This window comes from Nansenia antarctica, assembly GCF_963989245.1.
Source record: "Nansenia antarctica genome assembly, chromosome: 5".
NCBI classification, from domain to species: domain Eukaryota; kingdom Metazoa; phylum Chordata; class Actinopteri; order Argentiniformes; family Microstomatidae; genus Nansenia; species Nansenia antarctica.
This window is the reverse complement of record NC_137690.1, coordinates 67,401,704-67,429,703: the sequence shown is the minus strand read 5'-3', so window position 1 is coordinate 67,429,703 and position 28,000 is coordinate 67,401,704. Positions and strand designations below refer to the sequence as shown.

The following is a 28,000-nucleotide window of genomic DNA, read 5'->3' as shown; positions in this document are numbered from 1 at the left end:
TGGTTAGTGTGTCTGTGGTTAGAGTGTCTGTGGTTAGTGTGTCTGTGGTTTGAGTGTCTGTGGTTTGAGTGTCTGTGGTTTGAGTGTCTGTGGTTTGAGTGTCTGTGGTTAGAGTGTAACACTAGTAGTGTGCTTCCAATGATGGGGCCCGTTCGAATACTCTAACGATGCGTCCTTCCTTCCTTCCTCCCCCTTGAAGTAACATAATCAATTAGCTTGGATTGGGTTTAGTTTAAACACGCTTTGCACAGCACGCATTGCCTTCACCCATCGAGTCATAATCAGATCAGTGATTTCATTCAGTCTAGAAAGGAAGGAAGGATAAATTATAAGACCACTCATTGCCCTGGCTGGTTCCATTGACAAAATTCATTCTCCTTTTCCCCTCTTCCCCAGATCCCCACCTTGGTCCATGAGATGATTCTGGTGGAGGTTTGGAAACAAAAAGTGTTTCCTATTCTTTGTCAGCTTCGGGACTTCGATCCGAAGAGCACGTTTCCTCTGTATATGGTGGTGAGAGGAGAAACCGTGTCTGACCTCTGTTGTGATCATATTACAGTGGAGGCTGGTGGAGGTAGAAATCGGAGGACGGGGCTCAGTGTAATGCAAGGAATGCACCACCTCCTACCTCCACTGACATTCTGTGAATTCACATGCTGATGTCGTTGTTATACTGACAGTTCATTCCATTGTTTCTTCTGCTCTATTGTCTGACATTCAGATTCGCCACGAGGTTTCAATCATAAACCTTCTGGAAACAGTTATGTATCATAAGGTGAGCAGTAGTTTACATACGCCTCAGCACAACACTAGCAATGTTTGCAGTTTGCTTTTTTTTTTAAACATCTCGAGATCATTGTGAAGCTCTATGTATATTTTATGTGTACTTTAACTGTGTAAATTATAATCGAACCATCAGTGAGGTGCAGGGTTGGCCGGTGGAGGTAGAAATTGGAGGATGGGCTCATTCTAATGCATGGGGCGGAATGAGGAATGGTATCAAACACACGTGTGTATCATAGGATGCCACTGAATACAGTTTGTGTGTGGTGCCGTGGTTACAGGATTCCTGTGAGGCAGCTGGTGACTCGGTCCTGGACCTGGTTGATTACTGTCACCGCAAACTAACCCTGCTGGTTGGCCGAGCCTCCAAGGACGACACCCCCAAGCAGGACAGACTTAATGGAATTGGGTCTATCTAGGATTGGTACATACATTTTTAGGACTTTATATAGCCATTGATTCTGAAAATAATACCTCTAAAGATCAGTGTTGGTTGAAACACTGGGAAACGTATGTCTTCTCTTGTGTCCCTGCTCAGGTGAAGGAGCTGGGAGCCGTGGTGTACAACTGCAGCTGCTTGGCTGAAGACCTGGGGAAGATCTTCGAGGCCTACTGGTATCTGGGCCAGAGTGACGTCATCAGTATCCCCTCCCCCTGGCCCAGCAGCTACTCCACCGCCTACAACAAGGACACGCCCATGCAGCTGCCACTCAACGGCACGGCCTCCAGCGTCTATCTATCTGTAAGACCTGAGGGAATGGATCTATCACGAAGCCACGTGACGCACCAGAATAGAAATTGTCCAATCATATCACAGCAAAAGTCACAACAAGCAGAAAACTCGGACAAACAACTCGCTAATATCTGATGGTGAAAAGCTTCGAGACTAAATATTCTTGTCATCTTCTAAAAAACATGTCTATTACTTGCTGTGGTAAATCAGAAATCAGAAATTTGCCAACTCCCGCCATTGTAAGTCATTGAATGTCATTCAGTCACGGTCGGTCAGTCAGTCAATGCCAGTGAAGCGTTGTTTGTTTGTCCGAGTTTTCAAAGGGGGCGTGGCTTAGCGATAGGTCCATTCTGTGATTTAATATTATGATATTATTATGTATATTATTATAGTGTATTTACTATAGTATGTCTCCCCAACGCTATGTGTGGGGATAGTTCTTGCAAAGAAATGTTGCTGCTGATAATGTCTGTGTCGTGTAGTGTCGTGAACTATCCCTTTATAACTACCCACATGCTAACAACAATATCCTGCCTCCCCAGAGCTCCCCACCATCCTTCTGTGCCGCGGGGAGGACCGAAGACCTTCAGTCCATCCTGAGTGTCATGGAGGACGCACAGCAGTTTGTCTACATTGTTGTCATGAACTATCTCCTCACCACAGAGTTCTCACACCCCAAACGGTCAGTCAGCCTCCTAGGGAACTTCACTGCCACTTTAAGTTCAGGGAGACTGGGGAATTAGCCCTTATGCAGCCATCTAAAGTCAGTTTTGCTTACCACTTTGCTTAGGAAGTTTCATTCTAGAGAGCCTCCGCTCTTGAGCCAAAAAGGGAAATAATTGATTGATTGATTGAAAACTTTATTAGAAGATTTGCAGAAGTAGGTACATGAAAGTACATATTACATACAAGGTCAACTAAAAGGATAAAAAACCCAAGAAAGCCACTGGCTTATTTCAATTGGGGTCCTTGATTCTCAATTCATCGTTACATGTAAGACAGACCCAAAAAAAACTAGTACTATCTACAAGATAATACAGACAAATAGCTATATATAATGGCCCAAAATGATCTCGTTGCTCACCGAGAGGCATTCCTCCCAATGCCCATGAACTCATTAACAGCTTCTTTTTGCAGTAAGTAAGTTTGCAGGCCTCAGACTCAGGAATGTTTAGTCTAATAAAGCCAAAATTAATAGATTGATATAAATATAAAAATGTGTGACAAACAATTGCCTAGTAGTATTGTTCAATGATAAGTGTTCCTGGAGGTAAAGTTGAAGTTGTGGAGAGGCAAAGCTGATGGAGAGTATTATTCTAGCTCATTAGTCTTACTCTAGCTCATTGGTCAGATGGCTCTACCTACCAGCATGTCTTGTAAAAAGGCTCCTAGAGCGTTTGTCTGTTATGGAATGAATAAAGCCCCATCTCTGGGCCCTAACCCTGTGGGTCTGGCGCCCTCTGCAGGTACTGGGCCGACATTGACACTCAGCTGAGGCGAGTGGCATATGAGAAGCGTGTGCGCGTGCGTCTGCTGATCAGCTGCTGGGCCAGCACACAGCCTATCATGCTGCCCTTCCTGCGCTCCCTGGCCTCGGTCCAGGAACCCAAGAGAAGGCTGGACATCCAGGTGGTGAGTAGGCCTAGACTTAAGAGTTGCTTTCTTATTTTGTCACTTTACTGTACGTTAGTTTTTAGACATAATCCTCATGTTGATGATTCATCGACATTGTTTTGTTTATGTTGTTAATAAGCTACGTCCAGAAAGGATGGAGGTGTTTGGGTGTTGAACAGTGTCTTCTTTAGGTTGTAAGCAGAGATGTATGTGTTGGTTGCTTGGTTGAGAGTATGACACGTTTAGGCACAATATGGGCAAGTCATTGGGCACAGGATGTCACATTTAAAAAGAGCTTATGGTACCATTTCTGCTTCTCTATTTTCCAGAAAATCTTCGTTGTGCCAGCCAATCCCAAGCAAAAGGAAATACCCTTCGCCAGAGTTAACCACAACAAGTACATGGTGACAGACAAGGTTGCCTACATAGGTAATACACCTCTCTCCTAGACTCAACAGTAGTGAGATATATCAACATTAGTGAGATCAAAGTCATCCTTAAGTCATCCTTAGGAAGCATTGTGAATCATTGTTAGACCACTGATTCACTCTCTCAAAAACAGGGTTAAGGTCAATTTGAATTTGTGAAGTGATTTGAGTTCACACTTCCAATATTTGAAAAAACTTCCTTTTTTCCAATTTATTGAGAGTTCACTGAAAATGAATGCCCTTTTAGCAATCATTGATTAAAAAAAATAATAGTAATACTTCCTGAATCAACTGCATTGAAATTCAATTGTCCCCAACCCTATCTGAAATAAAAACCTGTTTGCTCAGATATCATTTGAAGCATCACCCATTGTATCTCTAGGCATAGATGTTGAGGGTATTTTATGTGTCGACTTTACACAAATAGGACATTTTCATTTCATTTTTCATTTTACGCAGATTCTTTATTGAAATCCAGTGTAACAGATCCCATCTATCAGCTCTAAGGCATCTTGTTTCCTTGTGTTCTCAAGGTACCTCTAACTGTTCTGGTCTTGTGTTCTCAAGGTACCTCTAACTGGTCTGGTCTTGTGTTCTCAAAGTACCTCTAACTGGTCTGGGGACTACTTTGTGACCACTGCCGGGTCGGGGCTGGTGGTGAACCAAACTGCGTCCCAATCGCTTGGTGGCACGTTCCAGTCACAGCTGCAGGCCGTGTTCGAAAGGGACTGGGAGTCCTCCTACAGCAGCCAACTTAACCAGCACACTGACCTCAAAGACCTCTGTTAGACACATACACGTACAGAGTTAGATGAAGTACCACCACCACCACCACACTTCTCCTGCCTCTAACAGTGACTCTGACCTCCAATCCAGCAGAGGGTACTTACGATGTACATTTCGTCTCTGGGACGATTTTAAAGATTATAGCGTTGTGTTAATCATTATTATTTTTTGATAAATGCTGATTTAAAAATTATTTTTTTGCCATCTATCACTTATCAATGATCAAAAACTATCAACTAGTTTCTAGAATACAATAGATGTATGGTTTAAAGGGTACATTTTCACAGTAGCTTTGGGAACTCTAAATCCCAGTCAATCTCAGGGAGAAATGTATAGTATCTGTAGAGTTTTTTGATTGATGTTTCTTGGCATGCTGGTTTCTTCTTTTTAAAGGTGCAATTCTTAATTGGTTTTTCAGCCACATTTCTGGCAGCTTCTAGTTTGGGTATTATACAGTGGGGTGGGCACCCCTAGTCAAAATGCCTTTTACAATTAATATCTAAGTGAAAAGAAGCAAACCTAACCTCTAAATGGTACAAAGTTAAACATGACACATTTCATCACATTTTAAAGTAAGATACATTTTTATCTTTAAACTTTTTACAGTTTCAAAATAATAAAACAAGGAAAAAGGCCTTGTGCAAAGGTTTGGGAACCCTGTCAGCTAGTAGTTTGTAACTCCTCCTCGGGCAACTATAACAGCTTGCAAACACTTCCTGTAGCCTAGTAAGAGTCTTTCAATTCTTGTTTTTGGAATTCTTCCTGGCAGAACACCTCTTGCTCAGAAATATTCTTCGGCCTTCTTGCATGCACGGCATGTTTGAGATTTCTCCACAGATTTTCAATAATATATACGGATACTTTAGAAGGCATGGAGTTACTTCAGAATATATAGTTCAACCCTAGAATTATATTCACCTGACTCATTGAAGCCGAGTAAATCACCTTGGAGTAAAACATTTTTTATTATAATAAAAAAGAAACCTTGCTTTAAAATTGGCAGAAAGGTGTCATGTTTAACTTTGTAGCATTTAATGTTCAGGTTTGCTTTCAATCACTTGGAGATTAATTGTAACAGACATTTAAACCAGGAGTGCCCAAATCTTTGCACCCCACTGTTTGGCAGGGGAAGGGTTAGTTAACTTTTGATTTTGGATGCTATTAAGGTAAGACAGTTGTACTACGCTCATTAGACATTTATAAGTAATATTCTGCCTAAACATTTAAATGAAAAACAAAACAAAACCCAGGTTGTGCCTTTAATGCTTCATTTGTGTTTCTTGCTTTCCAATGCAGGCTGGCTAATATGGGCTTTTAATTCATTTTAAATCTTCCCTTTTAAAACAAGTGGATGTTTCCCATAGGAATATATCATGGTTGAATTTACATCCTTGAATAATAATTGAGAAAGTCCAGAAATTCCCTTTAATTTCCACCATGTGGAGTGTGTCTAAAATATAAGTACAGTGGAGATAGTTGTTGAACAGCAGTAAAAAAAAACGAATGTATTGCATATTTGACAGCAAGCACTGGAATTAAATTCCCACACCATCACTCCCCTCTACCCTTTTTGGGTAATGTTCTTAAATTGAAATCATAAAGTTATAAACCACTTTATTGTTAGTGGTTTTATGCAGAAGTGTGGATAATTATCTTTCCTCCAATTTGCATGAATGAATAAAACCATGAATAAAACCATGCAACCTCTTGCTAATGATGAATTGATTTATTTCCTAAACCGTATTCACTGTGCTGTCAATCAAAACAATGACAAGAACACTACTTGTGTACTCATGTCATCTTTGAATTATTAGCAGAGTGTCTTATGGCGAAAACATCCCGTTGGATCAGAGAGACTGCATCTATGAGTTTCAATTCATTTTCTATCACTATTTCTGTGAACATCAATTTTCATTATGTTTACCGCCGCTATTACATTGCAGGCACACTCTTACACAAGCAGCCTACACCAAAAATAACGCTAATTCACAGACTTCAAACCATTTATAGTTACTAACGTTCTGGGGAAATGAAGCATGTGAGTGAGGGATTTTTTAGTCTTGTAATAATAATAATAATAATAATAACTTATTTGTATAGCACTTTTCCTATATCAATTAGACTAGGTCTGCTAAAGGCTCTTGTCCTCGAACGCATTTTGGGAATAGACTCAGACCAACTGAGGCAAATATGCTCAATGACCAGCTGATGCGCAGGTGAGTGTATGTTAGTTAATAACTGTAATTAATTAGGGAGAATCTATTCAAATGAAATTGATTTGTAGACCCATGAACCGAGCGGGGGGCGTGGTTATGTCAGAAATTGGTTGTCAAAGAAAATGACGCGTCTGCACTGGCGAAATTGGCTTATTATGACACATTAGAATTAGAATCATATTTCTGTTCTATTGTTACATCATGCTGTGTTGTTCTTCTTTCAGATCACTCTGTTGCAGACGAAGATCAGTTAGAGAGATAGAAAATATACTACTACTGTGTCATTACATATCTACTACAAGAGAGAGCATCATTTCTATGCCCCCTACTTTACAAACCAAGAAGACACAGCTGCCTTAGAGGAGGTGGCCTATCATGGATACCACTCCCGTGAGTAATCAAACAGCAAACACTGACTATACTGTACTTGCCTGAAGATGACCCCCTGGATTTAATACTGTGAATAAGAATTCGTTTAGGCTTGTGGAGGTATACATCTGAGGACAGGATCATTGTAATGCATGGAATGCAAACTTTTGATGCCATACCTAATTCCATTCCATTACAATGAGCTTTAAGAACATGGTTTATTCTCCGTGTCTCTACAAAACTCTTAACTTGATCAAATTTTTGCGAAGGATGCACTGCAAAAAGTCAGTTCTCAAAAACAAGAAAAAAAGCAATAAAATGGGGGGATATATTAGCCTACCTGTCAACAGAACAGGAACATTTCGCTTGCCAAGATTGTCTTTAAAAAGTAAAAGATATCTTAAAACTAGTGCAGTCGGACAGAAAACAAGCATATATTGCCTTGATTTAAGATATTTCATCTTACTTAGATGTACTTTTTGCAGTGTGGGGGAGGACGGTGTCCTGTTGACGGGCAAAGCAGAGCACGTAACGCTCAAAACCACAGGAGACAAGACGATGATGGAGGTAAGCATTACACACACTACTCCTGATGAGTCTTAATTAAGCATTATCACACGAGAGGGAGTGCTGATATTCAGTATAACAGCACGACCACAAGTGTCATATTGCTTTTATACTTGTTTTATTTTTAACAGTTCTACAGCGCAATTTATTAGTTAACAGTAATAAGCGACAACAGATTATGATTTGTTTGTTTATTTAATCATTTATTTTGGCTCCGCCAACAAAAAATTGTTCCGCAACTGAACTTCAACTGGACTGTTGCCTAGTAACCTGAACACAAACATGTAGTCTAATTATAACATTTAGTAGAACACCTGTGCGGCGGAGTGATTAGTTAAAAGTCCCAGTACTGTTATACTGTATATCGGCACTCATGGAATGCCTCTTGTCCAATCAAATTACTTAGTCGGAACTAACTGTTATTATAATGTATAATGATTGATACCCCCTTATCTGAAGACTGAGTATCAACCCTCTTCTCCGTTTCCTTTTTTTTTTTTTTTTTACAGGGAGGAACCAGACTGGTGGGGGTGCACTGCAGAACATCAACCATAACTATGGTGTGATCAACAATCATTACCATTATTATTACCCAGTGGCCCCTGGGAATGAGGTACAGTCTGGCCAGCCTACTGGTCCTTCAGTCACGCCCCAAGAGTCTGGAGGACAAGCCTCAGAACGTGGAACATCAGGGTTAGAGTCGATGGACAGTCTGCTCCTCACCTGGCTAAATGCCCTTCAAAAGGTAGTCAGATGAGTCTCATACAGGATATGTAATTTAATGTAATGTCCTAATAGCCTGACATGTCAATAACAATGTCAATAACTCTGAGTGTAATTATCGTGGTGGTGATATTGATAATGGTGACATTTGTATGTATTGATACATTTTGGACTTCAAAATGGCACAAGTAATGTATAAAGTAAAAAATAAGATGCTTCCAGACTGTATCCAGAGACTGTTTCAAGTTAGACAGAGTAATTACGAACTCAGAGGAATATGTATGTTTATGAAAACAAAGATTAGAACAAATGCAAAACAAAGATGTATAACAGTTAAAGGAGTTAACTTATGGAATACTTTTGAAAAGGAAATGAAAATGCGTAGTACACTAAAAGGATTAAAGAAATTACAAAAAAATAAGATGATTAACAAGTATAAAACAGAGGTATAAATATAGTTTTGTTTGGTATTTTTGAAAACATGCTTAAGTAAAAATGTGTTTATAAATGTTTCTATGTCTTGATTATGCACTCATAAGGGGAAAACCACTAATGTAAAAAGGTTAGGTGCATTAATATAGTTTTTTGTTTGGTACTTTTGAGTTTTCTGTTAAGATGCGTAAGTGAATTTTTGTTTATAAAAGTTTCAATGTTTTGATTATGTACTCATGGGGAAAAACCCATACATGTAAAAAGGGTAGGCGCAATAAGCCATGGCTTCAGCCTACACCTTTTTGGTCCTGGTGTTACGCATTGTGACTGTGTACATTTTTAATATCTGTATTATGAATTGTAAAGGGACCAAAATAAACATTCTCAATCAATACAGCATGCAAATATTGTGTGCAGGTTTTTATCATAATATGAGTGTGTCACTTACTATGATATCAACTGTATGTTTCATTGTTTTGGACTAATTGTTCTTATTTTTGACTTTGACCAAAGTCTGTCTCAAATGAGAACCACCCACAGATAATCTCTCTAGAGAGGGATGAGGTGGAGCTCTCCTCAGAGCCCCTCTCCATGGTGAGGACGCCTCCCTTGACAGGTGAGGTGAAGATCCCCAGTGTCCTCGTGGAGGAAATGACCCTCCACCAGACCCTCCAGTCTGTTGATGAGGCCAAGGCAGAGCCCCAGGACATCATGACAGCCCCTGAGGTTGTACCCCCTCCTCAGAGAGAAGAGGGCCCCAGGGCCAAAGAGGCATGTACCCCTCCACAGAGGGATGAGGTGGAGCTCCTTCCAGAGGCCCTCTCCATGGTGAGGACACCTCCCATGACGGTTGAGGTGAAGATGCCCAGCGTCCTCATTGAGGAAATGACCCTCCACCAGACCCTCCAGTCTGTTGATGAGGCCAAAGAGGCATGTACCCCTCCACAGTGGGATGAGGTGGAGATTCCCAGTGTCCTTGTTAAGAAAATGACCCTCCATCGGACGATGATGAGGGATGAGGTGGAGCTCCTACCAGAGGTGGAGATTCCCAGTGTCCTCCTCTTTACCCACAGGGATGAAGACACAGCACCGGAGGTTGTTACCCCTCCCCAGAGGAAAGAGGTGGAGCTCCTCCCAAAGGCCCTGTCAGTGGTAAACACACCTCCCATGACAGGTGTCAACTCTCAGACAGCACGACACAGTTTGCCTTCTATACAAAATGTAATCCCCAACAGAGGGACCAGGGGGACATCCTCCCTGACGCCGACCCCCCATCAAAGTGGGATCTGGAGATCTTGTGCTACATGGGCTACATGGGCTATGGGTGTGGCTACAGGTGTGGAGGAAATAACCCTCCACCAGACCCTCCAGTCTGTTGATGAGGCCAAGGCAGAGCCCCAGGACATCATGACAGCCCCTGAGGTTGTACCCCCTCCTCAGAGAGAAGAGGGCCCCAGGGCCAAAGAGGCATGTACCCCTCCACAGAGGGATGAGGTGGAGCTCCTTCCAGAGGCCCTCTCCATGGTGAGGACACCTCCTATGACGGTTGAGGTGAAGATGCCCAGCGTCCTCATTGAGGAAATGACCCTCCACCAGACCCTCCAGTCTGTTGATGAGGCCAAAGAGGCATGTACCCCTCCACAGAGGGATGAGGAGGAGATTCCCAGTGTCCTAGTTGAGAAAAGGACCCTCCATCGGACGATGATGAGGGATGAGGTGGAGCTCCTACCAGAGGTGGAGATTCCCAGTGTCCTCCTCTTTACCCACAGGGATGAAGACACAGCACCGGAGGTTGTTACCCCTCCCCAGAGGAAAGAGGTGGAGCTCCTCCCAAAGGCCCTGTCAGTGGTTAACACACCTCCCATGACAGGTGTCAACTCTCAGGCCAAGGCAGACACCACGACACAGTTTGCCTTCTATACAACATTTAATCCCCAACAGAGGGACCAGGGGGACATCCTCCCTGACGCTGACCCCCCATCAAAGTGGGATCTGGAGATGGGTGCTGTGGGTGTGGCTACAGGTGTGGAGGAAATAACCCTCCACCAGACCCTCCAGTCTGTTGATGAGGCCAAGGCAGAGCCCCAGGACATCATGACAGCCCCTGAGGTTGTACCACCTCCACAGAGGGAAGGTTGGGAGCCCCAATCTACCCCTCCACAGAGGGATGAGGTGGAGCTTCTTAGTCAGGAGGTTGAGCCTCCACAACAGCTTGACACTAAAACGTGCCTCTGGAAGGTGGAGCTCCTTCCAAAGGCCCTCTCCATGGTGAGGAGGACATCGCCCATGATGGTTCAGGTGGAGATCGCCTGGACAATGCCCATGATGGTTCTGGATAAGGCAGTGGCCAAAAACACTGTGACCCCGACACAGTTTGCCTTCTTGAAGGCATTTAATCCCCAACAGCTCCCTGACACCAACCCCCTATATAAGTGGGATCTGCTGGAGATTGGCGCTCTGGGTGTTGAGCCTCCACAACAGCTGGGAGTTCGACCAAAAACCTGCCTTGAGGTGAGGCCCCAGATTACTACACACAGGGGTAAAACATGCGCTTCATCAGAGGACAAGGGGCAGGATTTAGATCCAGCTACACCTTAAGGTCCACATTTAACTATCATCTTACAGCAGTCATATTCTAACTGTACAAGCATTGCTTTTTATCCAACTCATTCAGGTTAGTTTCATTGAGCAGATTTTATTTATATAATTATTTTTCACAGAGCATGCCCTTTCCATCACCTCCACCAATGATGGCTCCACCAACGACAGCTGCCCTTGCGATGGTTCCCGTCATGAATTCTTGCTGTCTGTGGGATCCTCCATCTACCACTCCAGGACACATACACTCTAGGAGTGCAGGTACGGTAATTACTGCTGTGGCTTAACTCCTTACACCCAGTCAGTCTGTAATGATTATAATGACTGTGGTGATGATGACGATAATTTGATCATGTTTTTTTTTCAGTCTGTAATGACTGTAATCAGTACTTAAGTTGTAAAAGAAAATCAGGGGGGGGATGGTGGATTTTATCATATGGGGACAATTTTAGCATCCCCACAGCGTCAGTGACTTGGTAAAAATGTCATTGCATGTGTGCGCGTGCCCCCTCGCCCACAGTATTTTACTCAATATGCGCAAAACTAAATGTTGAAATAGCAGTAATACCACGTTCATTGATAGAATGACATAAGGGATGGAAAGGGGGGATGGCAGTTTTAGAAGGGGGATGATTTTTACTGTTTTTATTTCAGAGGGGATGCCATCCCCCCTCATCCCCCCTCAACTCGAGTGCTGACTGTAATGACTGTGGTGATGTTGACGAACATTTTATCATGTTTTTTCCTAGTAACAATATGTCCAGTGAGGAGGTCCCCCGAACTTCTAAACCCCAGTGTAATGGCCTCCACGGGTCCAGGACAGGGACCTGGAGCGCTGCTGGACCCAATGGACCCCGCAACAATGATGGACCCCGCAACAACCATGGCGCCCATCCCCAAGACACTGGAGAGTCAGTACTTATTTGAGCCATTTGTTTTCTCTCTTCTGCGTTGAGTTACATTATGGTTATGACTGCTTTTAACAGACAGAGAGTAATGTGTTTTTAATGTCTCTACAGCTACCAAGGAGAAGGGCCATGGTCTTCTGGGAAATGCTGTGTCCCATATCAGGAGAGTTGCCTGTTTAGGTAAGACCCTCCCAGCTATTTTAAGACCCGTTTTAGACATTTTCACCTTTGGTTTACTGCTTTCTGTGTAATGCAGAAAACATATATATATTCATTATTTCCTGAACTTAAAATGTGTTCTTTACAGTAACATGCAGCTTGACTGAAGTAACAGTGTAAATGACTTTTTTCTTTCTTTCACAGGCTATTATCCCACCAGCTCTGAGGATACCGATTATTTTAAAAAAAATAACTAAAACAATTCCCAAAACTTCTCGGCATATCAAATAAAATAAAAAGCATTCCCACCGCTTCTCTCATTCAACCTCTTCTTATCCACCTCATTTTTCTGGTTTTCTGCTCGAAATGACATGCCCACAGTGAATATAGAATATCTCCACAATCACAAGGGCCTTCATAATGATATTGTTATCAAATGAAAGCTAACACCTGTGGGGTGGCTGTAGAAGTGTCAGAATCAAAATCTATGTTACTGTGTCAGAGTAAATAGAGCTAGAACATTATAAAACATCTCAAATTCAGTCTCCGCCTAAAAAAACAACAGCTTTTACAGTGAATATCACCTTGGAAACCTGATAACCAAGCCCAAATCATCTAGGAATCAGTACTCCAGGGTCTTATTAGTACTTGTGCCAAAGTCGATGCTAGTAATGTGAGCAAATGCAACTTTGTACCTGTTTTAGTACAGGTATGTTTAGGCGGACACCTATATGTTTAGGCCATTTGGAGATATGTTGGCACCATCTTTGACCTTTGACCTTTCTCATGTATCAGATTTTTTTTTTTTTTTTTTGAGTTGAGAGGAAATTTGGCGTTGAAACCGGACATGACACATTCTCCAGTTGGAGAAAACTGGATGTGACTTAGGCCGTGTTTACCGTCTCTGGAAAAAAATGGTGGCATCGTATAGCATGCAAAGTTGTGAAAAAAATGTGATATCGATGAAGAGAATTGATCGAGGTAAACTCTTTATATCACTTCGGATGCCCATGAGGGTCCGTGGATATAAAGAGGTTAAATCAGATGGACTTGTGTGTTTTACCTTTTATCTTTCCATAGTGTCATTTGCTCTCTGAGTTTAGACAGGTATGTTGGAGGTGTACTACATTGAAATGTGCTATGAAGAGCTTTGCATTTTTTTTTACTGATTTATTTACCCTGCAATCAACTTGTCAGTCAATTGTTGGAATTTGGTATTTTTGCTCTAGGCACAGAGTCACCCATATTCGGCACCCCTAGAGCAATTAGGGGTTAGGTGCCTTGCTCAAGGCCACATGCAAGCTCCCTCCTGAGGCAGGGATCAAACTAGCCAGCCAACTGCTAGCCAGCCTCTCTAACCTCTAGGCTACCTACCAAAGCATTGATCCTTCCCAATGTGAACTGGATCTACTCTGACCAGTGTCAAACATCAAATTGAGCAAACACCGCAACATAAGGTTGAACTAACCCTTATCTTCTTTGCAAGTGGCATAGATTGTTACCAGGGCCGTTACCAAAACGTATAAGAGGAAGTTACTGTAATTTAGCCGCTAACACGCTCGCGACGTTGCAAGCTAAACTCCAAAATGCTAGGTGACAGAGCAATAGACCCAGATTTTTTTTAAAGGATTTTTAAAATACTTTTATTGACAACAAGAAATGTTTGATGGAAAAAAAGAAAAGAAAAAAGAAACACATGAAAAAGCATAATCAAAGTTAGCTCTTTGCGCAACAGCATCCTTACACATAAGGACAAACATGGTTTGAGGAAACATCATTAAGGCCCCTTCAAGTGAATTGTCAAAACAAACAGTATATCAACTCTTCAATCCAACATGGTGTTTGGCTTTCATCATGGCATTTTTGTAGAACAGGAAAAAACTGTCAATAATATGACCACGTTGGTGACTTGTAAGAACTTGAACAGGCAAAAACATCCGTAGCTTGGTTGGTAGTCCTCTCAAGGTACCTTGATGGTGTGTGTGTGTGTGTGTGTGTGTGTGTGTGTGTGTGTGTGTGTGTGTGTGTCAGTTGCTGTGTTCCTGGCTGTTGCTCAGTTCAGGAATAGGGTTGTTGCTGGTGTCTCTCCTCTCACACACTGGGGAGTCTGGCTCCAGCAGAGAGCCTTTGTCTAGGGGTCTGTTCTTTGGGCTGCGGTCCAAATCATCATCATCATCATCAACATTGTCTTCTTGATGGTTCCTCTGACTGGAGAAGTGTGATGAGGAGCTGGTGGAGGGTTCCTCAGCTGACTGACTCAGAGTCGCGGTCTGGGAGGCCTCTGAGGAGGGAGGGAGATCTTGTTTATTTTATTTTTTTTACTGATTTATTGCCATGCAATCAACTTGTCAGTCAATTGTTGGAATTTGGTATTATTGCTCTAGGCACAGAGTCAGCCATATTTGGCGCCCCTGGAGCAATTAGGGGTTAAGTGCCTTGCTCAACGGCACATGCAAGCTCCCTCCTGAGGTGGGCATCGAACCAGCGGCCTTCCGAGTGCTAGCCGGCCTCTCTAACCTCTAGGCTACCGCCGCCCCAATTAATTAATTAATTCATAAATAATTAATTAAGATTAACCAATGCATAACTGTATTCCTCAACATACCCTTTCCAACTGAGGTCATTTGGTTAAATGTCTGCAATTCAATCTCTATATCGGGTATGGCAAAGTCAATCAAGTGTCGGCAGAGGAATTTAGATATTGGATGAGTTCCCTGTAGCCCGCTGCCCACATGAACCCAAGATGATTTTAAAGGTACAACAGCTTTCAGGAAAATAACCCACTGGTGTTTTTTTTTTTTTTTTTTCCGAACTACAAATACATTTTCTACCCTGTCAAAATGTCCTTCTGGGTGTGGTTGGGTGACTGACCTGTGTGCTGTTGCATACGCGCCAGTCTTCTCTCCAGGGCCAACTGTTTGTTCAGCTCCATACGTCTCTGCTGCTCCTCGGTCAGGGAGGGGATGGCCGTGGGAGCGGGGGCGGGGGCTGGGGTGGAGTGGATCAGTCTTGGGGGTTCATCAGCGAAACCACCATCTCCGAACGGGTCTGGGTCGTCATGGATAGGGTCTTCTCTCCGTACTGCTTCCTCCCCCTCCTCACCTGGATGAATTGAGAAAGTCACTCAGCCTGTGAATCACTACGTTTGTTTAGGAACATGACAAGTCAAGGCTCTTCTGTAGTAATAACATTATCATACCCGTGGTTACTTCAAAAAGACACTTCCATTGTTTTCCACCTAGTGTTTGGTGTATTACTGTAAAGATGCCCTGCCTGGATAGTGACATTTGTATCTTACCGTCTTTGCCTATGAAATCGTCATGTGTCAACGGCATGTCCAATCGTATTCGCTTGAGACAAGTCTGATGAAAATAAAGCAAGAATTAAGGTTTCACACATGTTTTTTTAAACACACTAAAGCCATTGAGGATCATATGGGAGAGGTTTTCCTTTGTTTTTCTCACCTGCACTTCTTTTTTGCTGCCTAATGTCTCTAGTTTGCCTATGAAGTCATCAAACTGCAGTTTGGGGTACAGTCTGTGAGCCCAATTCTCCATAGTCTGCATCAACACTTTCAGATTCTCAGTCTGGACACGGATGGACGGACATGCGCACAAACACACACACACACACACACACACACACACACACACACACACACACACATTTTTGAGCTTACAACAAAATAAATAAAACAAAACATTTGGCCGTCATGGATCATTAATTTGATTCGTTTATGATAAATAACAGCCTATCCCTACAGGACCTGACGACAGTTAAGATTACCTCATGTCCTTTGCCTTTGAAGTGAACATTGTCAAACAGGGTGCGTAGAGCCGGAAGTCCTCTTTCAGAGCACAGCCTGCAGGAAAAATAACACTTACCATCATCAAACATTTCTGCAGCAACATATAGCATACCGTTTGATTTCTTCAAAAGAAAGTTCAGAGTTAAACAAAGTAAGCTAAGGGGAACAGTATGCAGCAGCACTCTCCCTAGTGGCCTGTAACATCATCTCAGGGATGAGAGCGTAACGGTGATGCACCTGATGTAGCTACTTCACTATGATGGTGAGATGTGAAATGAAATCATGTGAAATGTCTTGAAGTAGATGAGTCTTTTTTTCTCAGGACTGCCCGAGTAGCTCAGTCTTAAGTCTCAGTCTGTCTTTTTAACGCTGAAGGCCAGGGTTCAAATCCAATGACCTATTGACCTTTTCTAGACTGTGTCTGCTGCTGCTGCTGCCTGTATGACAGTGTGATTGATTATATCAGATATGATTACATGACTACATGACTACATGATGATACACATGATCAGATAGGACAGAGAGACAGAGGACAGAGATTCTACACTGATCAGAGCCTTGTGAACAGATGTGGGACTGAATTTCTTCAAGTAGGTGATTTTTTTTCCCGTCTCCCAGCTCTGTCACAGTGGCTCAGTGTGTTAAGTCTCCTGTCTATTAGACCGGGAGGCCTGGGTTCAAATCCCCTGTAACCCAGTGTTTTTTTCGTTTTTAGTTTTTTTGTGTCACACACAGGCAGACAGAGTCACACACAGAGAGACTGTGGATTCCACACATGATCAGATAGGACACAGACACAGACAGCTCATTCAACCTGCACAGAAGAATATCATTATCCTCTGTATCTGGCAATGACCTTTCATGACCTGCTCGGTGGGTCAGTGTGTTAAGTCTCCCGGCTGGCAAGTGGGGAGACCTGGGTTCAAGTCCCAGGTGGAACAGTCTGTTTACACCTTTTCAATTTCAACCCAAAATTTCCTTAGGGTACCAGTTATCAATACTTCCAGGATCGCGGAGGGGCTCTTCCTCGCTGCGAGCCCAGGAAGGGGCTTGCATCTCGGGGAGGGCTTAAGTGTGGGACCCCAAGGAGAACCGGAGAACAGGTAAGGCCAAAATTAATGGGAGTCTATGGGGAAGGGGGAAAGGGGGCGGGGCTTTAAAAAAGGGGGCGGGGCTTATTTTACGTCTATTTTTCCCTTCACCTTTTCCCCACACAATACATATTTTTCGACATCTACTCTTCGAGGCGAGTCCAGCCGGACCAATATCAGACCTGCTGGACGTGTCTGTGTGTGTGTGTGACTGGATGTGTGTGTGTGTGTGTGTGTGTGTGTGTGTGTGTGAGTGTGTGTGTGTGTACATTACCAGTTATTCAGCCATCTGCTGTCCTGTGAGCTACTGCATGCAACGAGTAAAGACTGCTGGTGTACAAGGCCTTCTGCTTCAGTGGGATGCTGTATGCTAGCAGGCCTGCTTCTCTGTTACTGCCCAGCTCAGTGTGTGTGTGTCTGTGTCTACTGGCTCCTCTATGTGGAATGCATACCAGTCTAGGGGGATATGTGGGAGTCTATGGGGAATGCTTACTAGTGGATGGGGATATGGACAGGAGTCACTGTGTCTCTCTGAACCAGGCCTGCTTCTCTGTTACTGCCCAGCTCAGTGTGTGTGTGTCTACTGGGCTGTGTGTGTGTGTGTGTGTGTGTGTGTGTGTGTGTGTGTGTGTGTGTGTGTGAGTGAGTGAGTATCTGTGTGAGTGTGTGTGTGTGTGTGTGTGTGTGTGTGAGTGAGTGAGTACCTGTGTGAGTGTGTGTGTGTATACCTGTGTGAGTGGGAGTGGCTTACGTCAATGTGGGAGGGGCTTAGACAGTTAGGGGGAGTGGCTTACGTCAATGTGGGAGGGGCTTAGACAGTTAGGGGGAGTGGCTTGTATCAAAGTGGGAGGTGCTTGTATCAATGTGGGTGTGGCTTAGACAGTTAGGGGGAGTGGCCTGTATCAAAGCGGGTGTGGCCTGTATCAAAGTGGGAGTGGCTTAGACAGTTAGGGGGAGTGGCCTGTATCAAAGTGGGTGTGGCCTGTATCAAAGTGGGAGTGGCCTGTATCAAAGTGGGAGTGGCTTAGACAGTTAGGGGGAGTGGCTTACGTCAATGTGGGAGGGGCTTAGACAGTTAGGGGGAGTGGCTTGTATCAAAGTGGGAGGTGCTTGTATCAATGTGGGTGTGGCCTGTATCAAAGTGGGTGTGGTGTGTATCAAAATGGGAGTGGCCTGTATCGAAGTGGGTGTGGCTTAGACACTTAGGGGGAGTGGCTTGTATCAAAGTGGGAGTGGCCTGTACCGAAGTGGGCGTGGCTTAGACACTTAGGGGGAGTGGCTTGTATCAAAGTGGGAGTGGCCAGTATCAAAGTGGATGTGGCTTAGACAGTTAGGGGGAGTGGCTTATGTCAATGTGGGAGGGGCTTAGACAGTTAGGGGGAGTGGCTTACGTCAATGTGGGAGGGGCTTAGACAGTTAGGGGGAGTGGCTTACGTCAATGTGGGAGGGGCTTAGACACTTAGGGGGAGTGGCTTGTATCAAAGTGGGTGGAGCTTGTATCAAAGTGGGTGTGGCTTAGACAGTTAGGGGGAGTGGCTTACATCAAAGTGGGAGTGGCTTAGACAGTTAGGGGGAGTGGCTTACGTCAAAGTGGGTTGTGTGTGTGACCTGCAGTAGTACAGCAGCAGTACTGTATGTTAATGAGCTGTATGTTAATGAGCTTCATGCTAATTAGCTTCATGCTAATGAGCTTCATGCTAATGAGCTGTATGTTAATGAGCTGTATGTTAATGAGCTGCGTGTGTGTGTCTCTGTGTGTCTGTGTCTGTGTGTGTATGTTAATGAGCTGTATGTTAATGAGCTTCATGCTAATTAGCTTCATGCTAATGAGCATCATGCTAATGAGCTGTATGTTAATGAGCTGTATGTTAATGAGCTGTGTGTGACCTGCAGTAGACAGAGCAGCAGTACTGTATGTTAATGAGCGGTATGCTAATTAGCTTCATGCTAATTAGCTGTATGTTAATGAGCTTCATGCTAATGAGCTTCATGCTAATGTCTCTGTGTGTGTATACGTGTGTCTGTCTGTGTGTGTATGTTAATGAGCTGTATGTTAATGAGCTTCATGCTAATGAGCTTCATGCTAATGAGCTTCATGCTAATGTCTCTGTGTGTATACGTGTGTCTGTGTGTGTATATGTTATTAATTAATTATTTAAAAGTATATGTTAATGAGCTGTATGTTAATGAGCTGTATGTTAATTAGCGTCATACTAATGAGCTTCATGCTAATGAGCTGTATGTTAATGAGCTGTATGTTAATGAGCTGTGTGTGACCTGCAGTAGACAGAGCAGCAGTACTGTATGTTAATTAACTGTATGCTAATTAGCTTCATGCTAATGAGCTGTATGTTAATGAGCTGTATGTTAATGAGCTTCATGCTAATGAGCTTCATGCTAATGAGCTTCATGCTAATGAGCTGTGTGTGACCTGCAGTAGACAGAGCAGCAGTACTGTATGTTAATGAGCTGTATGCTAATAAGCTTCATGCTAATGAGCTGTATGCTAATTAGCTTCATGCTAATGAGCTGTATGCTAATTAGCTTCATGCTAATGAGCTGTATGTTAATGAACTGTATGTTAATTACCTTCATGCTAATGAGATTCATGTTAATGAGCTTCATGCTAATGAGCTTCATGCTAATGTCTCTGAGTGTGTGTATACGTGTGTCTGTCTGTGTGTGTGTATGTTAATGAGCTGTATGTTAATAAGCTTCATGCTAATGAGCTTCATGCTAATGAGCTTCATGCTAATGAGCTTCATGCTAATGTCTCTGTGTGTATACGTGTGTCTGTGTAGGTATATGTTATTAATTAATTATTTAAAAGTATATGTTAATGAGCTGTATGTTAATGAGCTGTGTGTGTGTCTCTGTGTGTGTATGTAAATGAGCTGTATGTTAATTACCTTCATGCTAATGAGCTTCATGTTAATGAGCTTCATGCTAATGAGCTTCATGCTAATGTCTCTGAGTGTGTGTATACGTGTGTCTGTCTGTGTGTGTATGTTAATGAGCTGTATGTTAATGAGCTTCATGCTAATGAGCTTCATGCTAATGAGCTTCATGCTAATGTCTCTGAGTGTGTGTATACGTGTGTCTGTCTGTGTGTGTGTATGTTAATGAGCTGTATGTTAATGAGCTTCATGCTAATGAGCTTCATGCTAATGAGCTTCATGCTAATGAGCTTCATGCTAATGTCTCTGAGTGTGTGTATACGTGTGTCTGTCTGTGTGTGTATGTTAATGAGCTGTATGTTAATGAGTTTCATGCTAATGAGCTTCATGCTAATGAGCTTCATGCTAATGTCTCTGAGTGTGTGTATACGTGTGTCTGTCTGTGTGTGTATGTTAATGAGCTGTATGTTAATGAGCTTCATGCTAATGAGCTGTATGTTATTGAGCTTCATGCTTATGAGCTTCATGCTAATTAGCTTCATGCTAATGAGCTGTATGTTAATGAGCTGTGTGTGACCTGCAGTAGACAGAGCAGCAGTACTGTATGTTAATGAGCTGTATGCTAATAAGCTTCATGCTAATGAGCTGTATGTTAATGAGCTGTGTGTGTCTCTCTGTGTGTGTGTATGTAAATGAGCTGTATGTTAATGAGCTTCATGCTAATTACCTTCATGTTAATGAGCTTCATGCTAATTACCTTCATGCTAATGTCTCTGTGTGTGTGTATACGTGTGTCTGTGTGTGTATGTTAATGAGCTGTATGTTAATGAGCTTCATGCTAATGAGCTTCATGCTAATGAGCTTCATGCTAATGTCTCTGTGTGTATACGTGTGTCTGTGTGTGTATATGTTATTAATTAATTATTTAAAAGTATATGTTAATGAGCTGTATGTTAATGAGCTGTATGTTAATTAGCTTCATACTAATTAGCTTCATGCTAATGAGTTGTATGTTAATGAGCTGTATGTTAATGAGCTGTGTGTGTCTGTGTGTATGTAAATGAGCTGTATGTTAATGAGCTTCATGCTAATTACCTTCATGCTAATGAGCTTCATGTTAATGAGCTTCATGCTAATGAGCTTCATGCTAATGAGCTTCATGCTAATGTCTCTGTGTGTATACGTGTGTCTGTGTGTGTATATGTTATTAATTAATTATTTAAAAGTATATGTTAATGAGCTGTATGTTAATGAGCTGTATGTTACTTAGCTTCATACTAATGAGCTTCATGCTAATGAGCTGTATGTTAATGAGCTGTATGTTAATGAGCTGTGTGTGGCTGTGTGTGTATGTAAATGAGCTGTATGTTAATGAGCTTCATGCTAATTACCTTCATGCTAATGAGCTTCATGTTAATGAGCTTCATGCTAATGAGCTTCATGCTAATGAGCTTCATGCTAATGAGCTTCATGCTAATGAGCTTCATGCTAATGAGCTTCATGCTAATGTCTCTGTGTGTGTATAAACGTGTGTCTGTCTGTGTGTGTATGTTAATGAGCTGTATGTTAATGAGTTTCATGCTAATTAGCTTCATGCTAATGAGCTGTATGTTAATTAGCTTCATGCTAATGAGCTGTATGTTAATGAGCTTCATGCTAATGTCTCTGTGTGTATACGTGTGTCTGTGTGTGTATATGTTATTAATTAATTATTTAAAAGTATTTGTTAATGAGCTGTATGTTAATGAGCTGTATGTTAATTAGCTTCATACTAATTAGCTTCATGTTAATGTTTGAGTGTCTGTGGTTTGAGTGTCTGTGGTTAGAGTGTCTGTGGTTAGAGTGTCTGTGGTTTGAGTGGCTGTGGTTAGAGTGTCTGTGGTTAGAGTGTCTGTGGTTAGAGTGGTTAGAGTGTCTGTGGTTAGAGTGTCTGTGGTTAGAGTGTCTGTGGTTAGAGTGTCTGTGGTTAGAGTGTCTGTGGTTAGAGTGTCTGTGGTAAGTGTGTCTGTTGTTAGAGTGTCTGTGGTAAGAGTGTCTGTGGTAAGTGTGTCTGTGGTTAGACTGTCTGTGGTAAGAGTGTCTGTGGTTAGAGTGTCTGTGGTTTGAGTGTCTGTGGTTTGAGTGTCTGTGGTTAGAGTGTCTGTGGTTAGAGTGTCTGTGGTTAGAGTGTCTGTGGTTAGAGTGTCTGTGGTTAGTGTGTCTGTGGTTAGTGTGTCTGTGGTTAGTGTCTGTGGTTAGACTGTCTGTGGTTTGAGTGTCTGTGGTTTGAGTGTCTGTGGTTAGAGTGTCTGTGGTTAGACTGTCTGTGGTTAGAGTGTCTGTGGTTAGAGTGTCTGTGGTTAGAGTGGTTAGAGTGTCTGTGGTTAGAGTGTCTGTGGTTAGTGTGTCTGTGGTTAGAGTGTCTGTGGTTAGTGTGTCTGTGGTTTGAGTGTCTGTGGTTTGAGTGTCTGTGGTTTGAGTGTCTGTGGTTTGAGTGTCTGTGGTTAGAGTGTAACACTAGTAGTGTGCTTCCAATGATGGGGCCCGTTCGAATACTCTAACGATGCGTCCTTCCTTCCTTCCTCCCCCTTGAAGTAACATAATCAATTAGCTTGGATTGGGTTTAGTTTAAACACGCTTTGCACAGCACGCATTGCCTTCACCCATCGAGTCATAATCAGATCAGTGATTTCATTCAGTCTAGAAAGGAAGGAAGGATAAATTATAAGACCACTCATTGCCCTGGCTGGTTCCATTGACAAAATTCATTCTCCTTTTCCCCTCTTCCCCAGATCCCCACCTTGGTCCATGAGATGATTCTGGTGGAGGTTTGGAAACAAAAAGTGTTTCCTATTCTTTGTCAGCTTCGGGACTTCGATCCGAAGAGCACGTTTCCTCTGTATATGGTGGTGAGAGGAGAAACCGTGTCTGACCTCTGTTGTGATCATATTACAGTGGAGGCTGGTGGAGGTAGAAATCGGAGGACGGGGCTCAGTGTAATGCAAGGAATGCACCACCTCCTACCTCCACTGACATTCTGTGAATTCACATGCTGATGTCGTTGTTATACTGACAGTTCATTCCATTGTTTCTTCTGCTCTATTGTCTGACATTCAGATTCGCCACGAGGTTTCAATCATAAACCTTCTGGAAACAGTTATGTATCATAAGGTGAGCAGTAGTTTACATACGCCTCAGCACAACACTAGCAATGTTTGCAGTTTGCTTTTTTTTTTAAACATCTCGAGATCATTGTGAAGCTCTATGTATATTTTATATGTGTACTTTAACTGTGTAAATTATAATCGAACCATCAGTGAGGTGCAGGGTTGGCCGGTGGAGGTAGAAATTGGAGGATGGGCTCATTCTAATGCATGGGGCGGAATGAGGAATGGTATCAAACACACGTGTGTATCATAGGATGCCACTGAATACAGTTTGTGTGTGGTGCCGTGGTTACAGGATTCCTGTGAGGCAGCTGGTGACTCGGTCCTGGACCTGGTTGATTACTGTCACCGCAAACTAACCCTGCTGGTTGGCCGAGCCTCCAAGGACGACACCCCCAAGCAGGACAGATGTAACGATAGTCAAACAGCCAAACTTCTTTCAATCAATCCTTTTATTTGACCTGCAGAGAAGACATATAGAACACAATTCTTCTCTGGTCTGCTTGTGAATCCATTAAGATGGCGGCTTCGTTCTGCACCACCGTCTATGTACATTTCACATCAGGACAATTTGTTCACAGAAAGAACACAAACTTCCCTCAAACATTACAAATAACAATTACAAACAACATGTGGAGCGACATACCTGCAGAGAAGACATATAGAACACAATTCTTCTCTGGTCTGCTTGTGAATCTGCACGTTCAAAACAACATACAATAAATGTTCTGTTTCACATCATCACAATACATCACATCATCACAATACATGTAAAAACAAACAGCACAGTACTACACCAACACCTTCACCCTACATTACAAGATTCTCCATACAAACAACAAAACACGAGGAGCATTTCACATCACGCACATACCCATTAAGATGGCGGCTTCGTTCTGGCACCACCGCAAGTACGGCAACAAGAGAAGGACAAAAGAACGTGCAGACCTGCAGTACACCCAAACTCCAAAGGGGGGGCTCCAACAACAACCAGGGCTGCTCAAAGCACGGCGAAACTCATCTACATTCACCACAACTAAACATATATTCCCAACTCTGTTACACCCACCTCCCCTGAATTTCGCCAACCTTGAGCAGCAACTATACATTTAAATACTACTTTTTACTTTTTACACTATTACATAGGGCCGCCAAAGGACAGGACAGCCAACTTGAAAAGTATCCTATAAGGATGAAGTGGAAAGAGAGGTAACCTATCTCTCCAACCAACTACTGGCGGTAGGATGCGTTCTACACCCCACAAGACCCTTTTTTTTTTTCCACTGTGTATTACTAGCCTTCAAGAGGCCACAACCTCTTATGAAACAATCAGAATAACGAACAAACCTATATGTCATAGGATGTCAGTGTGCACAGTGTATACATGCACTGAACTGAGCTTCGGCTTATCTAACTGTGGGAAGCCTGAAACACTGACCTACAAACAGCTCGAATGTTTGACTTAGTGTCTTGGATAATGTCTTGTCCTGACATAGTATAAATCAATCTGTCAACTGGTTTGATAAGGCGACCAAACTTGGACTTGACCTGTGTGACTGTACTAGGATGTTCACACTGTGTAACAGAAGCTAGAGTGTCAGTACGCTGTGTGTCACTAGCATCATCTATCTGATTCGTGTTACCAGAAACATCAGTACAATCATCAGCGCTAACCACAAATCTAGAATCAGAGTTAATGGACTGATCTACCATTTGCTCCTCAGCCATCTGCTCGGGAACCCTCTGAGGGGCAAACGAGACTGAAGACACTACAGTGTTAGTAGCCTCTGTCCGTGAGTGGTCAGGGAATGGTAACTGGGTGACCCACTCCAGGGTTCTTCCCTTGGGATCCTTGGGCTCTGGAACAGTCAAGGGAACATCCCTCTCCCGAACAGCTCTACCCCCATACTCCATGTCTTCAACCTCCCCTCCCTCACTCCCAGGACAGGAATCCACTCTCTCCGACTCGAACGCGGTTCCTCTACTCACTTCCCCAGGCAAGGAATCCTGTTCCACTTCCGACACGGACATGTCACTTGGCTCATTTGATGTATGAACAGCAGACAGGGATGAAACTGGGTCAGAGATCACACTCGTATCATACACCGGCAGAAAGTTCACCAACAACAATAGATTACGGTGGACTACCTTCTCTCGTCCAGTGACAGTGTCTTGTATCCTATATGTGTGAGTCTCAGAGTTCCTATCCACCACAGTATATACAGTAGACTCCCAACGGTCAGCCACCTTTCTCTTTCCTCTCTCTCTCTTGTTCGCCAACAGCACACGGTCTCCGACGTCAATGGTGGGCCCTTTCACTCGTCTGTTGTAGAGCTCTGTGTGACGGTGCTGTTCTTTTATGACATGTTCCTGGGCTATGACCATAGCTTCTCTCAGATCCTTCGTGAGAGACATCACATACTTGTCGTAGCTGACCACAGCTGGATCATTCAGGACTGTCCGGAAGAGTATATCGACAGGGAGACGAGGAGTACGCCCAAACATCAGATAGAAAGGTGCATAGCCAGTTGACTCATGCGCTGTGCTATTGTACATGAACGTCAGAGTTTGCAAACGCCTCGGCCAGTTGATTTTTGCCTCTGGTTCAAGCGCTCGGATCATGTTACCGAGAGTTCTATTGAAACGTTCCACACTACCGTTACCCATCGGGTGATACGGGGTTGTGTGCGACTTTCTGACACCGGAGACTCTGAGCAGCTCACTCACTAGTTGACTCTCGAAGCTAGCTCCCTGGTCGCTATGGATACGTTCTGGGAACCCAAAGACGCAGAAGAACTTGTCCCATAGAACTCTCGCCACCTGTTTGGCTGACTGATCTTTGCAGGGGAATGCCTGGGCCATTCTTGTAAAATGGTCAGTAACAACTAACACATCAACTGACTTGTTCCTTGAGTCCTCCGCTGACCAGAAATCAATGCAAACCAGCTGAAGTGGCCTGGTTGATGTGATACTCTGCAAAGGCGCCCTCGCAGCAGGTTCAACAGTCTTACTGACAATACACCGCTGGCAGTTACGGACGTAGTCTCTTACGTCTCTGTCGAGGTTGAGCCAGAAGAACCTCTGTCTGGCCAAGCCAAGACTCCTGAACTGACCTTGATGGCCGGCATGGTCATGAACACCTCTCAGAACTTCAACTTTCTTAGACTCAGGAACCACATACTGGCGGCGTTTTGACTTCACGACTTGATCCCTCGAGACTCTGTAGAGTATCCCATTGCTCACAACAAGTTTCTCCCAGTGCTTCAGGTACCTCATGACTGTGACTGATTCCTTATCTCTCTCTCTCCTGGAGGGTCTCCGATGTCTCTCCACATAGTACAAGACTCGAGAGAGAGTTCTGTCTCTGAGCTGTTCATCCCAGAGTTCCTTCTCACTGTAAGCAGGAAGTGAGTCCTGACCACCTGGGACTAACTGAGGCAAATGGTGCAAGACTGCTACAGCACGCGTTCTTGCTCCGACCTCCCACAGATCGTCATATGACTGTAGAACAACAGACACTTCATCCATCTCCATAGACTGAGCGTGGACATGCAGAGGTGATGGGACACTTTGAGCGTAACTCTCTGCCTGGCGTGGAGTGTCACCACTATCATTGGACGACCGGAAGGCGTCCTGTACAGAAGCACTCGACACATCCTGGACTTCGGAGAGGAGATTCTTGTAGGGCTCTTCAAGTAATCTGTGACTGACTCTCTGCTTGACGAAAGGCACACGACTCAAGGCATCAGCGACAACATTCTGTGGGCCTGGCACGTACTTGATGTCGAAGTTATAGCTCGCTAACTTAGCCACCCATCGTTGCTCGCAGCAGTCCAGCTTGGGCTTCGTCATGATATGAGTCAATGGATTATTGTCCGTCCAAACAGTGAAATCATGCCCCTTCAACCAATGGCTAAACTTGTCACAGACACTCCACTTCAAGGCTAGGAATTCCAACCGATGGGCTGGGTAGTTTCTCTGAGACTGAGAGAGGGACTTGCTGGCGAATGCGATTGGCCTCGCTCGGTCTTCACCCTCTTGGATCTGCGACAGGACAGCACCGATGCCATCAAGGGACGCGTCCGTTGACAGCATGAAGGGACGGCTGAAATCAGGATGAGCCAGGACAGCCGTCTCAACCAGCGCCGTTTTCAGCTTCTGGAAAGCCTGCTCCGTTTCGGGGGTCCAGTCAGTAACCTTCAACTTCCTGCTTTGTGACCTTTGTTTGGACTGTTTCACCTTCCCTTTTCTCTTCTGGCCCGTCAACAGAGAGAAGAGAGGCTTTGCAATAGCGGAGAAGCTAGGCACAAAGTGCTGGTAATAATTGATCATCCCCAAGAAAGATCTGATTCGTTTCTGTGAGGGGGTTACACCGTCCGCTTCCATCAGGTCAGCACTTGTCATCTTTGCGATGCTCTCAACTTTGCTGGGATCAGTCAACACACCGTTGTCATTAATTATGTGGCCGAGGAATTTGACGGATTTCCGGAGAAAAAAACACTTCTTGGGGGCCAATTTCAGGTTATGACCACGCAGTCTACTGAACACCATCTCCAAGCGTTCCAGAGCTGTCCTCTCATCAGGGGCGTACACCAATAAATCATCCAGATAAACCAGTAAGCTCAGATAGTTCTGGTCTCCAAAAATGCTAGTCATCATACGCATGAAGCTCCCAGGACTATTACAGAGGCCCTGCGGGAGGCGATTATACTCATACAAGCCCATAGGTGTTGTAAAGGCAG

At 43.6% G+C, this 28,000-nt stretch overlaps 1 protein-coding gene across 1 annotated transcript; it reads left to right on the top strand.

The window, feature by feature from the left end:
- Positions 1 to 763: 763 nt before the first annotated feature.
- On the top strand, positions 764 to 4,347 carry LOC308158276 (5'-3' exonuclease PLD3-like; the record flags this gene model as incomplete). Its single annotated transcript, XM_080531870.1, has 6 exons — positions 764 to 775; positions 1,322 to 1,525; positions 2,059 to 2,198; positions 2,983 to 3,148; positions 3,460 to 3,559; positions 4,160 to 4,347. The coding sequence occupies 6 exons, from the start codon at positions 764 to 766 to the stop codon at positions 4,345 to 4,347; spliced, it is 810 nt and encodes a 269-aa protein (XP_080387996.1).
- Positions 4,348 to 28,000: the final 23,653 nt, after the last annotated feature.